Source organism: Ictalurus punctatus, chromosome 1 (assembly GCF_001660625.3).
Source record: "Ictalurus punctatus breed USDA103 chromosome 1, Coco_2.0, whole genome shotgun sequence".
NCBI classification, from domain to species: Eukaryota; Metazoa; Chordata; class Actinopteri; order Siluriformes; family Ictaluridae; genus Ictalurus; species Ictalurus punctatus.
In genome coordinates, this window is record NC_030416.2 from 31,246,275 (window position 1) to 31,263,251 (window position 16,977).

The following is a 16,977-nucleotide window of genomic DNA, read 5'->3' on the forward strand; positions in this document are numbered from 1 at the left end:
TAATCCGGTTACATGAATTTCCTTGGTCTGGATAAGAACGTAACGTAACTAAATAGTAACAGTTATCTTTTAATGTCTAACCATTAATGACGTTTATGGCTATAAATAAAACAATATGAAGGGTTTTGTTTTGTTTCTTAAGTGGTTTTCCACACTGGGCAAGTTTGCTGCGGTCCGAATCTGAGTGTTCAGTGTTGGTCTGGTTTCAGACTCAATTGATTCTATCGAACCCCGGTGCATTTGCATTCATCTTTATCATCAAAAACACAACAAAAACTCGTACACTAATAACTCGTCGTCATCGGCTAAAACACACGTGCAAGTTAGTTTATGAGTATGAGATGCGTTCACATTCTCGGGAATGGTGACACAGTTCCAGTGCAAACAAACTCAGATCACCTCCTACAGGCAGTCTTAGGTTCTCCGTGCTCTGTTTTGGAATAAACTGCCAGCGTGAAAGCCCCCATAGTAGCACGTCATGTTGCATCACTGAGGAAAGTGCTAACTACGCCTTTTCTGCATACATGAGCTCACAGACTCCCATGATTCCCATGAGTTTCACTCATGGCCACTGATGGCTGTGCCATCGCCGAGATTCAAACATACGAGAATGACTCTAGACAAAAGAGTGAACACGTTTCTGTTGGACCAATTGTGATCCTCTTCTACAGAATTATCTGCAAATACTTGGTTCAGTCTGCTGAAATACTTTGTCCACAGTTGATAAATCCAGCTTTAGTGGGCATGTTTACATGGCGTTTTGAAGAACCGCAAGCCAGCAGCCCACACACTGTGCTCGAGGCTGTCTGTAAAATGGCATCGTTATGCTTATTCAGTTTGACTTATTAATACATGGGTGACAATAATGGAAAAAAAAAAAAGATTAGCCGTAACTGTTGTCCTAACAAGCAGTGTTTTTCCAACATTCCTCAGAGACACTCTGCAGCACATCTCAGAGAATTGTGGATCTGGTTGAACATCCTTTCGACCCAGTAGCATCCAGAGCAGAGGACTAGGCAGACTATTCGATTACTAACATGATCTCTCACTTGAAAATTTATAGTTTGTTTTGGCATTTGGGGTTAGGTGTAAGGATCATGTTTGTACCTTTTCTTATGACTTTATTTGCATGCAATCAAAGGAAACCCAACACCATCGACTTGCTTGTTCACATTTGTTTGAATTTCCTAGGAGATCCGGTTGCCCATTACACTCTCCAAATATCTCTTACAAAGCTGTAAGCCATGTCCGTGCTCAATGCAATTCATAGCATACTCCGAAAATGTCAGAAAAAGGCAAGGTGTCCAAAGAAAGCACTAAACTTTTGAGTGGCATTATGATTTAAAGACCATGATATAGACAACCTAGTACAGACACTTCAGGGTAAAGAAAAGGTTATGTGTCAGTTTCCTTATGACAGATCTACACATTAATGGCAGTGTTGGCAAGTACTCATTTACATTTCTGTGTAGTATTACTGTGCATTCTGAAACACAAGCCTATCTTACACTAAACTCACACAGAGCCAACACTACATACCAAGGATCTGCAATCAGTAGTCATTTTAAAAGTCTGTATTTATGTGTAGACTACACAGAAAATGTTTTAATTTCAAATCAAGACCTTAAGGTGTTCGATGTCTAAACACTTTTAACATCCTTATATTACACTATCAAAAAAAGAAAAAGAAATACAACACTATTAGCGTTTGAGTAAATTTCCAATATAAACAGACCCTTCGTCGTGTCTCTGAGGAGCTCAAAAACAGCCATTTTATTCATGAACAGCTGCAAAAGAAACTACCTGTTTACTGACGTGCATGCACTGAATACAAACAAAAGCAGAGTGGCATGGGCTGGCGACTGCCTAGGGTTCGAATGGCATTTAATCACACCAAGAAATGCAGGAAGAGACAGGTAGATACGGGCAGGAATAGGCAGACACGGGCAGATACAGGCAGGTGCTAGCAAACAGAGACAAATACAAAAAGGTAAACACCAGCACTAACAGGTTCATACAGGTCAACATGGGTTTAAATACACACATAGATCAGATACAAGGAAACAGAGAGTGGAATAAACCTGAGCATGAACATACAGAAGAATGAAAGGTATAAAAGGACACTAATAAAGTCCTTGAAAATACATTCACACACAAGCAAATCTGGAAAAAAATAAACACACACACCGAGGCTTTTACAAGGCTGTGTATTGTTAAAAAGGTTCTTTTCATCGTTTTATAACGCAACACACCCATAGATAGAGATGTGAAACAAAAATCCTCCCTGTGGACATTGTTAATGCTCATTCCAATGCCTTTTGATTGCTTTGTTGTATTATGTGGTTTGAATTTTAAATACACTGGTAACACTGACTTGAGTCTTTTAGCTCTGATATTTTTGTATGATGGTGCAGCAGGGCTAAAACGATAATTATTACGAAATTCTTGATATTGAAATTAACAATATATTATAATAGGTTACATTATATTCAGTCAATTTATATATCAACCTCTCCCACCTTTAACTCAGAATAAAATGCGCCTCAGCCATACTAAGATGATTAATTGTTCATATTTTGAATGCTATAAATATGCTAAGCAAATAAATAAAGCATGAAATTAGTAGGATTCATAGGATTGCATTTTGTGCAGTCTTGCCATTTGGGAAGCAGAAATGAGCACGGTAATTGGTCAGACCTTATTAGGGTATAATAAGGGTTTACCTCATCCTTCCAAAATTATGGACATCATTCAATGCTTCAGAGTCAAACAAAACTGATATCTAACACCAGCCAATTAGCCAACATTACATAGCCTCACAAATATGGAGACCAATTTTATGTTCAACCCATTAACCTTCCTGATTATTACTCACTTATTCATCATCCAGCACGTTACTCATTAATGACAGTGAAACTAACAGGAAAAGGTTTGTGTTTACAAGAATAAAGAATTTATGTTTGAACGCAAACCATAACTTGTCACTGTGATTAAAATGTTAAAATGTGCAGCCTGTTTTGTTTTGTCCTCTTTTTTCCTCCACTTTAGAGAGACACAGAGAGACAGTTCTGCTGCAAAATCCCCGGATAGCCATGAAACCCTGCTGGATAATCCATGATCTCAGAAGCACAACTACCAAATCCTGCTGGATAAACCAGCAATCCAAAAGCTCTGTGGTCCGAGACATGGTTCACGATGCCTCACACAAAGAGATGCAATAAGTACAAAAAAAAACTGAAAAACAGACCACAGAACAGATGAAAGGAATTGAATTGATTTAAAGCTGTACACACCTGGATTATGGATAGGCTTTGATATTTACAATTTAGCTAATGTTCGATCTGGGTATAAAAAAAAAAATCTGCTGAGAAGTGTCAGAAATGGCTCTGTGCACATGCTAAAAATAAGATATTGCTTTCTTTGTACCAAGACGGCAGAATTAGAGTGCTCTGAATACCTGGCATGAGAGATTTCCCATTCTCCCATTCTCCAAGCAATATAAGCATTTCAGAGTCTGAGTATGGCATAACAATGAGGTTATGCTCATTCATAAGAGCTGAGCTCACTCGCTCGTTCTCTCTCTCTCTCTCTCTCTTTCTCACTGTCACACACACACACACACACACACACCTTAATCAAGAACAATGGATGCATAATCTCACTAAAAGTATTGGTCACAGGGATTCCCAGCCAGAACATTATTTCATTTTAATCAAGATTTATAATCACATGTAGCAATTTGTCCTCATTTGGGCTTATAAACTGAAAAGATTTAGGGCTTTGCAAGATTAGTCCAAATGTGCTGCTCTATATCTAAGAGACAGAGCAACACAGGAGGAAAGCGGTGAAAAGAAAAAAACAAAACTTGTTGCTCCAAATAGGCTGCTGATCTCCACCGGGAATAGAAGAGTGCCATTTCAGAACCCTGTCCTCATTAGAGACATGAAGCAGACGAAAGTCTGGAGTCTGCATTCATTTTTTATATTTTTGGTCTCATCAATACATATGTATGAATGTGTCTTTGGTGTGTCTTGATTGGATGCAGACTTGATGAATTTGCGACCTACACACACACTGTCCCACTGATGAGCCCCAGCGAGACCTGGGAAGCCCAGGGAAACACATTTGCTCTGACTGGATTGTTCATAAAGCATCACCACTCTTTAGAGTGCCATCCTGCAGTGATGAAGGGTGCCAGGCTAATGTAGAAATACAGACAGCTCCGAGGCCATAGCACTAAATGGGACGTGGAAGATAATATGACAGCACCTGGCACAATACAGACAACTCTGTGGGAATGAATATTAAGTTTTTATTTTTGCCAAACCAAGTCTCTCTGTGTTACTCATTTGTATTCAAGGTCTTATCTGTAAGATCTGCAATGTTAAACCTGCCTCTGGATTACATTATATTAGAAATGCATTTAAACTACCAAAAGATACAGATTAAAACACCATGATTTATTATTCTATAAATAAATATGTAGATTAAAATGAATTTAGACCTCATTTTAATCCAAACAATGTAGTCCTTTCCAACATTGTAATACATTGTGGTGCAGATAGGATAAAAAAAAAAAAATCCTGGTGCAAAAAAGAAAAGAAAAGAAAAAAACACCTTTATTTGAAACCAGGTCAGCAACTATGGTTTTTGTTAAAATAATAAATTCAATACTCTTTTTTTAAACATACTGAAAAGTCTTCCAGCAAGCACGAGCAAGCTATGAATGATGAATTCAAGCAGGATATCTGTACAATGCATATAATCAGAAGACTATTGCTGTAAAAGAACAAATACCAACAAAATAGTGCAGTTCTCTGTCTGCAAAATACTAGCACGCATCTCTGTTGGAAGTAAAACCTTAATTTAAATATTTCTAACAATGCACATATTTAAACCTGACAGATTTTTTTTTTTTTTACCCAGCAAAAAACATATGCAATAGAAGAAATAAACAGATGCACCAAACAAATAGTTTGTACCCATTTTAATATTAGAAGATTTATTTTAAAAATTATTATTTTTTTTTAGTCTCCGTCTGGAACATATACACTCCGTTCCTCGCACCAAATGAAAGAAGAAAGCACTGTGCATTTAGGAGTGACCTCCATTACCTCTGGTGCTGCAGATCATAAAAGTAATTTGCATGCAAATCCACACAACAACAACAACAACAACAACAACTTAAAAATCAAATTTACGTCTCTTTCCGCCGTAAATATATTTTCTTCAGGGCATCCAGGATGATCTCGATAATGATCTATGACAGTGTTTGTAAATAGATGCATGTGTGAGAAAACTTCTTCTATGCGTGCAGAATTTCACACAGCAGCACTAAATCAAGGATCACAGAGGAGCCGAAGAGCTACACTGATACAGGTAGAGTCAAGAATGATTTGCACTGATTTCTGTGACTGATTGATCATTTGAGGACAAATAAACTTAATGATGGTCACTAGGTGAGCAAGCATTTTACTGTGCAGGGGTGCATGCAAGTCAGCTCAAAAATGACACCATGCACATCAGTATTAATCAATATTTTAATCTGTCATGCACGGATTCAAAATGTTGCATGCTGTCCAATCACGTGAAGAGGTAAAGCAAGGATTAGTACATTTTAATATGAAACTGCATAACAGAAAAATCTGAGAGTTGAATGCACTCCTACAGTGTTGCATTAACACCTACGCTGTTCATACAGGTAGAAACACTATAGAGGTTTATTCCACCCGAAGTATTTCTCTCCCTATATTTATAAAAGTTCCCGGTCGCTGAATAACTTACATCGCTGATGGCGGCGCTTGCCTTTGTACATGGTCATTGTAAACGGATCCAGACTGACGGCTCGCGACTCCTCCCTCACGCGCTGTAAGTAAGTAACGGAGATTTCCAGCAGCTCAGTCTCCCCTCGAACAGATCCGTTCTTCCAAAGCCGAGACGAGACGAGCCATCTCGCCTCTGCGGACCGTACCATTGTCCCCGTCCGAATAGGGGGGGGGAGGTTTCACTGATGTGGTTTTGACTACCTCCCAAACCTCAACAACCACACCGCAAGGTGTGACAAAACATTGGATTAATCTACTAGCAATGATACTCAACTGTGAACGTCCATGAACATCCACTGATGAAGGAACAACGAAGTGGTGCTGGTGTACATAGTCCCCTACGTATGGAGACTTTTGGGACACTCTGTAGAATAACAGTAAATTCTTATCTCTTCTTCTTCTTCTTCTTCTTCTTCTTCTTCTTCTTCTTCTTCTTACTAATACTCACTCACTTTCAGCAACCACAGATTATCATAGATACCACAGGTGTGCTACTTTGATACACTAGTTATATACTAGCCTATATAACCACCCTGCTGACAAAATAATATGTAAACCATCACAGACATTCTAATGGGTTCCACTACATATACCATTACAAACCATCAGCTAACCATTGAAACCATTACCATTACTGGTCTTTAATGGTATCCGCTAGACGTAATATTCCAAGATATAGAAGGGAACAAATTACCAGTATGGACCCACAGATACCATTACAGTTTCCATTAAAACTAATACTATTCCTATTATAACTATTAAAACACCAGATAAGAGCATTTGCCAAATGCTGGAAAGTAAGACCATTACAAATTCTGTGAGGGTTTCTATTGTTTGCTGGGTCCCCCCCAGCAGGGTATAGTGACTAACATTGCCTTGATAGAATTATAGTAAATACAAGGTGTCCCAAAAGTCTCCATAGATAGGCGAAATGAACACTTTTCACTACATCAGTGAGACGTTAGCAGTAGTCTAATGATATGATGTCACAGCATGATATTTCTCACACAGTTATAATGGTGTTTAATTTCAACCATAATGGCAAATTATATTACATTACAGATTTTGCTGTTAGCTCCTAAAAACAAAAGAGCCAGCCTTTCCCAACTCAATTGTTCAATGTCATATTAATGTGAAATCCAATGGAGAACGCTAACAAATGTGAAAAGCAGCAGGTAGTGTCGCCACCTCACAGCTCCAGGGTCTGGGGTTCGATCCTGAGCTAAGATGCTAAGGTTACTGTCTCTGTGTTTTACATGTTCCCGTCTTGTTCACACAGTGTTTTCTGGTTTCCTCCCACATCTCCGAAACATGCCAGTAGGTGGATTGATTACTCTAATTTGCCCCTAGGTGTAAATGAGTGTGTGTGCATGCTGCTCTGTGCTGGACTCTCATTCAGCATGTATTCCCACCTCATGCCCACTGTTCCAGGGATAGGCAACCCTGTTCCAGATCCACTGCAACCCTGACCATAATAAAGCAGTTATATTTTAAATTATTAATAATTTGCATGCAAATTAAAATGCAGAAACTTCTACTGTGATCTGGGTTTCAAGGTCAAAGTGAGTAAAAATCCTATAAGATCCTTATCACAGAGACCGGTAAAGATAAATCTCTTATTTTGCATTCACTTCCACTGGGAGATGTGTTGCTAAGGAGACATGGGAAAGGAGGATGTGTGCTTATATGAATTGCGCTTTTGGCATCTCTTTAGATTTGGATGACTTTCTTTTGACCAGAATTAAGAGTGAAAGCCAAGTGAATAATATTCAGTAGCACTTTGTAGGATAAGTGAATTAATTTTCTCTAAATCATACAGCTTCCTGGAAGCTCCGCTTAAAAAACACGAAATGTTTAGGGCTGCACCAGAGGTTTTTACTGGAGTGATTCTATATAGTACAAAAACTGTGAGCTAAATGATTTCTTGGAATGATAAACCACGAATTTAATGTTTGGAGTTAAAGCTCAAGGTTCGAGCCATGTTTTAGTGAAACCAAGGCTTTTAGTATATCATACTGCAACATCACTTTGACAACAAATGATTATTTTCTGATAAACTGAGATCTTGTCTACACTAAGACGGATAAATGTAAAAGGTTTTTTCCACTCTTGGTCTTCGGTCCACCATGAAAGAGCAATTTTGAAAAACTTTTTAAAGTCAGCAGAATTTGTTCATGTGTTGGTGTGGATGAGGAAACCACAGATGCTTATCATCCTGTGATAGGCTGCTGTTGACACATGTTCCCAGCCCCATCACATCCAACATACAATTAACATGGCTATGTACAATAGAAACAGATAATTTCTACATAAAAGATAAAGCAGTGGTGGACCAAATAACCAAACCCATAAAAATATATTAATATCAATATTCTTTTTTTTTTTTTTTGATTGATGAAGGATGTGGATATCTGTCTGCATTGAAGTGTGTGATCCAGCACTTCCCATAACAGTTCAGTGATGTTAAATCTGAAGAACTGACTTCATCAACCTGCTTTTGAATCATTAGCTGCGTTTACATGGACAACAATAATCCACTCTTAATCCGATTAAGGCCATACTCTAATTCAGAAACTACCATGTAAACAGCAATTTTTACTTACCTTAATCTAATTAAGGTCATAATTGAAGTAAGCAATAATCTAATTAAGACAGGTGGAGTACTCCTGTTTTTTAGTCACATTATGGATGTGTATTACAGACATGTAAACACCTTAATCACATTATGAGTGTGATGTGGGAGTTTTCACTGCATTTTGCGACAGGACACGATCACACACGGCAGCACTGTTAATCTAATTATGATCTATAACATGTAAAACGGGAACATGACTGCAGTTTTCTAAAAGCGACTCATGTAAACACCTTAATCACCTATCTATGGGAACATTATCAAGAAAGAGTGCTTACACAATAGGGTGCACCTTGTCCTGTAAAATTGCCTAATAATTTTTAGCAAAGCAATCAATGTACATAATGATTTCCACCAGATGGCTGCCAAAAACATTATGGACTGACAACTGTAACTAACAGACATTGTGTGTCAAAAGCATCCATTGGCTTTCTCCAACATACTGCAAATCCATGTAGATGTTGACTCATCAGACTCATCATACTGCTTTATACCACAACCCAGGGTCCAGCTTTTGTACTTCTTCATGCATTGACATTTGATACAAAAGGTCTCCAAATGGCAGATCTGCTTTGAATTCCAGCTTTATAGGTTTTGTTGAGACTGGGTCATACTGGTGCACATTCAATTCTATTGTTATCGTCAAGGCTGTACTTTTAAGGCATTCGGCAGCTATTATGTAAAGTGCCCATCTCTCTCTCTGTTACGGAGCTTCAACTTGTGACAGCTATTCCTCTTTGTTGATGTTGTTTGTCCATGTTTCACATACGCTACCATTACTTTGGAGACAGTTCCCCTTGAAACATTAAATAAGTGTCCAGTTTTTGTGACTGCACTTTCAGAATCTCAAGCTCCTTTAGTTTCCTTTAAAATCTCACATGTCAAAATGCTAATTGTCAAACTGACACATATAGTTTGTTGCCAATCAATGTAATATAATTGACTCTATGCACGGTCACTGCTGCGTTTTTTCTCTGGAAGCCATTGTTCTTTACCTAGAGTTGTCACAATGACTGAAGAAAAGATGACTTTTTACACTTGCTGCTTACAAGAACTTCCCCGGATTAACGTTATTGATGTCCGTCATATTGTGAGGCTGTCAGCTGTCACGCCGTCTAGTAAAATGGAGAAGGGCTTACAAGTTACATCAACAACTTTCAGGGTGAGTTTTATAATGCTATTGTCTACTAGCAAATCTAGGTCAAAAGGATGAATAATGCTGCATGATTTTTATGCTGATTTTTTAGCAATGATATATATATAAATATATATATATATATATATATATATATATATATATATATATATATATATATATATATATATATATATATATAAATTTATTTTTATCTATATGAGATATATTATTTTATACTATTGCAAGAGCAATAGAGCTCTTGGTGATCTACGTTTGTTTACATCTGTCATATGTCTGTGATAGGATTGACTTCACATGATAGTCAGAATGTAAGTGATCTTTAGTCGTTTGGTGTATGATTCCCTTGTCATGTAGCATAATCCACCTTAAAACTCTGTTTCAAACAGTTCAGACTCTATTGTCAGGAGTTATGTTAAAATCCTAACGTCGAATACTGTGAATCCACTTATTGCGAGTGTCTTTATCCAGGGGAAAAGTGTGAAAAATCAGCACAGAGTTAAACCTCTGGGAAGCCTCATAATACGGGACACAGCAAACACCCACACGTCGGATGTATTTAAACTTTCTGGAACTCATAACTAATTAAATTTTGTATTATATTAGTGTGATATATTTAATATGTGATATTACAACAATAAAATGTGTAAATATTATTTTATATGAATCGTTCATTGACAAAAGATGGCGACTGGTTCAGATTCAGCCACTTACGCTGTGGCTGAATACAGACCGGAAGCTTCTTTGCGCCCTCAGATTTCACCGGAAATACGTAGGCTACGTGCTGTAGCTGTGTTTGTAATTGTGATTTAGTCTCTTCCAACTTAGGGTCCTTTTTGTGGTGTTTCTGTTGTTTTGTCCAGTACTTGTACTTCGTATTCGCCAATTTATGCCTGATTTCTGCATGCTTAATACAGTGTCCAACTGTATAATGATATACTTTAAAGCTTACTGGCGTAAACTTCACTGCCATGCACTACATCAAACTGATTGGTGTAAATTTCTCGTTTGTACTAGGGGTATAACACAATAACACTATCATTGGCTGATTAGTACTCTAAATATCCATATCTGTAACTGTCTCTGTATATCTGCCTCGGTAATCTGTATAGATGCAAACACTGGAAGACACTGGAAATAAAAACAGAGGTAGCATCGTCCTGTCAGCACGCTGTGTGATTTGTGGCTCTCACAGATTAGTTCCTCAAACTCAGCTACATCACTCCAGTTCTCAACTAAAAATGTGCACAGGACTGTTCTGCTCACGCAAGTATTATTTTCATTTGTACCTGCTCTTGATATTTTCTAATTAATTTAATTGGTATATTTTGGTTATTTCCCAAAATATTAACAACGATTAGCCTAATTCAAACTAAGAATGAATGAATGAGTAGCACTGCACATTCATAATTTACATTTACAGCATTTGGCAGATGTACTTATCCAGAGCAATTTACATTCATCTCAGTTATACAATTCAGCAGTTGAGGGTTAAGGGTCCAGCAGAGGCTGTGAGGGGATTTGAACTCATGACCACCCAATTAGAAGTCTAACGTTTTAGCCACTAAGCTCCACTGCCCATATAACAAAGAAAATCATAATAATGAACATGGGTTTTTTTGTCCCCTGAGCTTCATATCTTCCCGCTCACTCGTGCCTGCATGAAAGTAAAACCTACCACATTTTGTTGCATTGCATAGGATCCCAATTACACACCTTTAATCTCAACTAGATGTCCTGTGAACCTTTCCAGCAAGTTACATCTCTAGTACTGTATGCACAGATTGTTTCATGACTATTGAAGTACGCTACATAAAATAAAGTTGTGTTATCTATCGCAAAAAATTAATTGCGATGAAATGATTACAAAAAGGCTCTCTTCTCCATCCACATAATACGAAATAGCTTTTATTAGCTTTACATCCACCTGCACTATGGTGAAGAGCAATTCTGCACTCTTAGTGCTTCTTTTTATAGCTAAATCACTGTAATAGGACATTTAATAACCAATTTCCATTTCAACTGCAAGTGTTTCACATCAATTTCAGCACAGAGAGGCATATTAATCCACAGAACAAGACCTAAAAGACAGATAGTCTGTTTCACCATAAGTGGATATGCTACACTTACTTGCTATTTTTTGAGTAATGAATTTTGTAAACACATTCATCAGTGTTTTATCTTCTAAAGCAAAAGTCGTTGTGTGAAACAGAATACATATTGAGATTCTCTGGCACAGACTTTGTTTACTCACAAACCAGAGCTGCAATGAACAGCTGGGACTATCACAAAGATTTAGCATCTGTCCCAAATGTTATAATTGATGACTAGGTTGCATTCTTGCTAAAACGTCAGCCATTTCAAACAGTGTCTTAAACGCTAGAACGCGCAGACTAACAATCGGAACAATTTTAACAATGTAAAATAGCCTTTAAAATACATTTCAATAACCTTTAAAATGCATAGAATGTTGTTTCTGTGTTTTAGAGCGGTGAACAGGAGCGCCGCTAGAGTTTCTGGGCCCCGAGAGTAATTTGTACTCCGGGCCCCAAGCCAACACCACCCAATTATCTTTTCTTATTGCCACGTGTAAAAACAATCATTATCAATAAGCATAACAATTATTGCATATTCAATAAGAGACTATAAATAACTATTTGAACAGTTTTTTAAATTAACTGAAATTATGTATTTATAACTATAAATAAATAACTATATATACAGTACAAGTAATTAACACCATTGTACTCTCTCTCTCTCATACACAGACACTATAGAAACTATAAGCTGTCGACCTGTAATTTCTTATTCCACACGTACCAAGAACAATGAACTTTACTATTATTATTATTATTATTATTATTATTATTATTATTATTATTATTCATTGAATGAATAATACATTTCTCACACAAGCAGTTCCAGAACGAAATGTGGAAATTAGCTAAAACAGTGTCAGGATCATTGAATCAGAGTGTTGAACTCGAAAATCAAATCGGTTCTATTCGTGAATGAATCATTTAGACTGGTTTTATCAAAGGGATTCTCCAACTCATTGAAATGAACTGACTCAAACAAACAATTCAGTCATCATTACAACAACACTTCTCTCATAAAATTATTTGGGACAATCAAAGCGGATTTATTTGATTACACTGAATTTCGATAGATGCCTCACAGAAAGCTAATGCAAGGCTTCAGAAAGCTTGAATATATACAACACTGGACTAGTTTTATTGTCGCTTGGTGCTTTTCCGTCCTTTTTGAAGCTCAGTGCTCCATTGCTCAGCTGCGTGGAAAAACATACATTCTTGGAAAATATTGTGTTCCAAATTCCAAGGATAAACATCAGGGGGAGTAACTGATAGAATTTCTGTTTGATGTTAATTATAACAGCTTCAAACGGGCTAGCTTCAGAATCATAGCACAAGACTGGGAACATAAATCACCTTTAAAAAAAAAAAAAAAAAAAAAAACATACTGGGTGACTAGCTGTCTTCCCCATCTTGCTCTCTCCTCTTTTTCGTGTTTTTCTTTCTTCTTTTGGTATCCCGATTTTGTCTGCTCCATCTCCTGCCATCTACCCGATGTGTGTAACGACTCACAACTGTCAAGCACCGTGTTTCTGAATAATCCACAAACATCTTAAGGGGACACACACCTGCACTTGGCACAGTCTGAGGGGATTCATTATAGCGTGCTTCTTAATAGATTATTGTGCAAAGAGGCCATTTAAACACCAAAATCATACATTAAAGTATGGGGTTCTGCTGGGCCCCTTGTCTGACCAGGGCCCTTAGAATCATCCTAATCTTTCCCCCCGTTACGGCGCCCCTGGGTTGCCCTATTTCCCCATTCTATTTTTATTAGTAGCTAGTAAATCTTTACACTGTACATTGCTCCCAAATTAAAGGTATTGAGATAGGAGATCTCACTTTAACTATTAGACAACTTGCCGATGAGACTTGTTTATTTCTGAAGAACAAAGCTCAGGTCCTCGTTATTCTGGAGACACTTAAACTGTTCTCTGATGCCTCCGGTCTATCAGTGAATCAATCTAAGAATGCAATTATGGCGGTTCAACACTTAGATGATTCATGCATATCTGGAATACAGGTTAAACAGGTAGTTAGACACTTGGGTATAGTAATTAGCAAATCAGCTTCAGAGAGAATTATAAAAATAAAATTACAAAAAAAAAAGAGAAATATTTTAACTGTTGGCTCCAAAGAAATTGATCTATTCAAGGTCATGTATTGTATTATTATGATTATCCGTTTATGTAGACTCTAATATGTGTAGACACAATTGACAAAATTTTTAAAATTTATCTGGAGAGGCAAGACAGGGCATGCTTTAGATTTTAACACTATTAATAATATCTTCAAAATGAACTGGATCAAGCATTGTCTTTATGAGAATAATTTCCTATGCTTCTTCATCCCCAATCTAATCTTTTAAAAAATATGGTGGTCTTAGGGTTAAGTTGTTAAGTTGTCTAACTTTCACAAACAAGCTTTAGATGCGTGGAAATTAGACTACAAACAAAATTTTTCTCCCCACTTCTGTGTTTTTTGTAGTAATCAATATATATAGATATATAATATATAATTTATATTATATATATATTTAAGGGAGCGATTGGTTTAACAAAGATTCCATTTTTTGTTACAGACTTAATAAATCAATCAGGTGACCAATATAATTACACTGAATTTGTTAATAATTCTGGGATAAATGTATCCCCAAAAGAATAAGAAAACTCCTTTGTTGTATTTCTGCTGAAACTACTTCACCTTGTTAAAAATGAAAAGATGTATAATCTTGTAATTGGTTCTCTACTAGATCTCAATGTTGGGGGCCTTTCAATCAGGAATAAAAAAAAATTAATAACCGTTATATTAGAAAAATCTTAATCAAAGAAAAAAGCGTTTCACCTAAGGCAATGGTGAAGTGGAAACAGGATTATCCTTCCTTTTTATTCAGAATCTGTGGTCTGATAATAAAGTCAAAGAAACTCACTTTAAAATAATAAATAGGTATTATCCATGTAATTATTTTATTAGTAAGTTTAAAGAAGGGTTTTTGTCATTATGCTGTTTTTGTAAAGATGTATCAGAAACAATCTTACATTTATTTTTTAGTTGTTATTATACCAAACTATTCTGGTCCCAAGTTTCTTTTGTTCACTATAACTGATATAATGGTTTTGTTTACAGAGTGTGATACCGGTTAATCGGAAACGAACAATATCATTCAAATTCTTATTTTATTTGGGAAATGTCATATACATAAATCAAAATATATGTTAACTGTACCAAATGGCAGATTAACGACTCTCTAATTTCAATACAGAACAAAGCTGTTAAAAAGAATACTTGATGTATTAAGATGTATGATTGATTTTTGATATAATATGCAGAATTTTGATTTTTTTTTTTACTGTCTTATAGATTCAAGTGTTTTTGTAGGACTTTGTATTTCCCTACTGTTATTTCATAAAAAAATATAAATACACTGTGTGCCACTTGGAAAAGATTCGTTGTGTAAGACTGCCCCCTAGTGGACTGATCTGAGCAATACAGACAACTATCCAAGAACTGTGAATTTGTAATCGGTCTGCTCATCATGGCCACAAGCTTTTTATAATCAAGCTGAGAACATTAATACAGTCTCCGTTCAAGACAAAGTGATATGAACATTCCAAATCCTGACTCATCCAGAGCTTTTGCAAATAACACACTCGCCAAGGCACTTAAGCATCGCGTGTGGTTTAATGCTGTTTCATTATCTTTATTGATTTGCTAACAGCAGGCTGTCTTTGCAGGCTTTATTGTACACAGTCATCAGGCATCACTGGTTTGGATCAATATGAAGAAGGTCGGTGGATGACAAGGCAATGCAAATGACTCTTCAGGATCTCCAATTGCTATTCTACATGCCCGGTTCCAAAAAAGTTGGAACGCTGTGGAAAATGTAAATAGAACATATTTACAATAGAACATAGAAAACACATCAAATGTTTAAACTGAGTAAATGTACCATTTTATGGAAAAGATAAGGTCATTTTGAATTTGATGGCCGCAACATGTCTCAAAAAAGTTGGGACGGGGGCAAAAAAGTCTGGAAAAGTACTTGTTACTAAAAAGAAACAGCTGGAGGTTAATTGGTAACAGGTCAGTAACATGATTGGGTATAAAAAGAGTATCTTAGAGAGGCAGAGTCGTTCAGAAGTAAAGATGGGCAGAGATTCACCAATCTGCAAAATCTGCGTCTACAATTTGTGGAACAATTTCAGAATAATGTTCCTCAATGTAAAATTGCAAAGACTATGAATATCTCATCATCTTCAGTACATATTATTATCAAAAGATTCAGAGAATCTGTAGAAATCTCTGTGTGTGCAAGGGACAAGGGAAAATCAATATTGCATGCCCGTGATCTTCGAGCCCTCAGGCGGCACTGCATTAAAAACAGGCATGGTTCTGTAATGGAAATCACTGCATGGGCTCAGAAACACCTCCAGAACCTGTTGTCTGTGAACACAGTTCGGTGTGCCATCCACAAATACTGGTTAAAGCTCTATCATTCAAAGAAGAAGCTATATGTGAACATGATCCGACACGCCACCATGTTCTCTGGGCCAAAGCTCATTTAAAATGGACTGAGGCAAGGTGGAAAGTGGTCAGACGAATCGGCACCATCAATGCTAAAAGGTATATACAGGTTTTAGAGCAACATATGCTTCCACCCAGATTCCATCCCATCTTTACTTCTGAGAAACTCTGCCTCTCCATGGCTGCATTTATACTACATGGTTTGAGTGAACCAATTCAGATTTTTTCCTCCCATGTGGCACAAATCGGATATGATCCATGAACGTGTAAGCAGGAAAAAAGCACATGGATTCCAATATTCTCAGATCTGTTTCAGGCCTCATTCATATGTGGAAATAAATCTGATATGAATCGGATATGTGCATTTGCGTCTGCAGTGTAAGCGGAGGGATAGGATATTCTCAACAAAGGGTCTCCTATTTATCTATGCCTTAAGAGGCCGGTGTTTTGCTTAGCTTGAAATATGGTGCGGAAAGCAAAAGATTGTATTATAATTTATAATGCAAATTTCTCTGTTTTTACATCCTTTTCGGCCTAAGCTTCTAGACACTTCAACCTCTACACGTCATGAAGTGTATAGTGTAAAAGCAGACATTGGATATGGGTCACTTTTAAAAGAAGATGTATACGGGTCGTCAAAAAACCTGGATATAGTCAACAAATCAGAATTGGGCATCAAGACCTGCAGTGTAAATGCAGCCTAAGATACTAATTCCATACCCAGTCCTGTTGCCAATTAACCTCCAG

At 36.9% G+C, this 16,977-nt stretch overlaps 1 protein-coding gene across 3 annotated transcripts in view; it reads right to left on the reverse strand.

Annotated features, from left to right (window-relative positions):
• The window catches only part of LOC108276674 (RALY RNA binding protein like), a 206,881-nt gene that overhangs the window by 29,078 nt on the left and 160,826 nt on the right, over positions 1-16,977 (reverse strand). Inside the window, exon 1 of one of the 3 annotated variants that reach the window (XM_047158351.2) lies at positions 5,785-5,941. The exons of the other annotated variants lie outside the window; for them this stretch is intronic. Within the exon in view, the coding sequence (XP_047014307.2) occupies positions 5,785-5,821 (37 nt within the window). The 5' untranslated portion in view covers positions 5,822-5,941. Of the gene's footprint in view, positions 1-5,784; positions 5,942-16,977 lie in introns of those variants that run through there. 3 annotated transcript variants of the gene reach the window in all.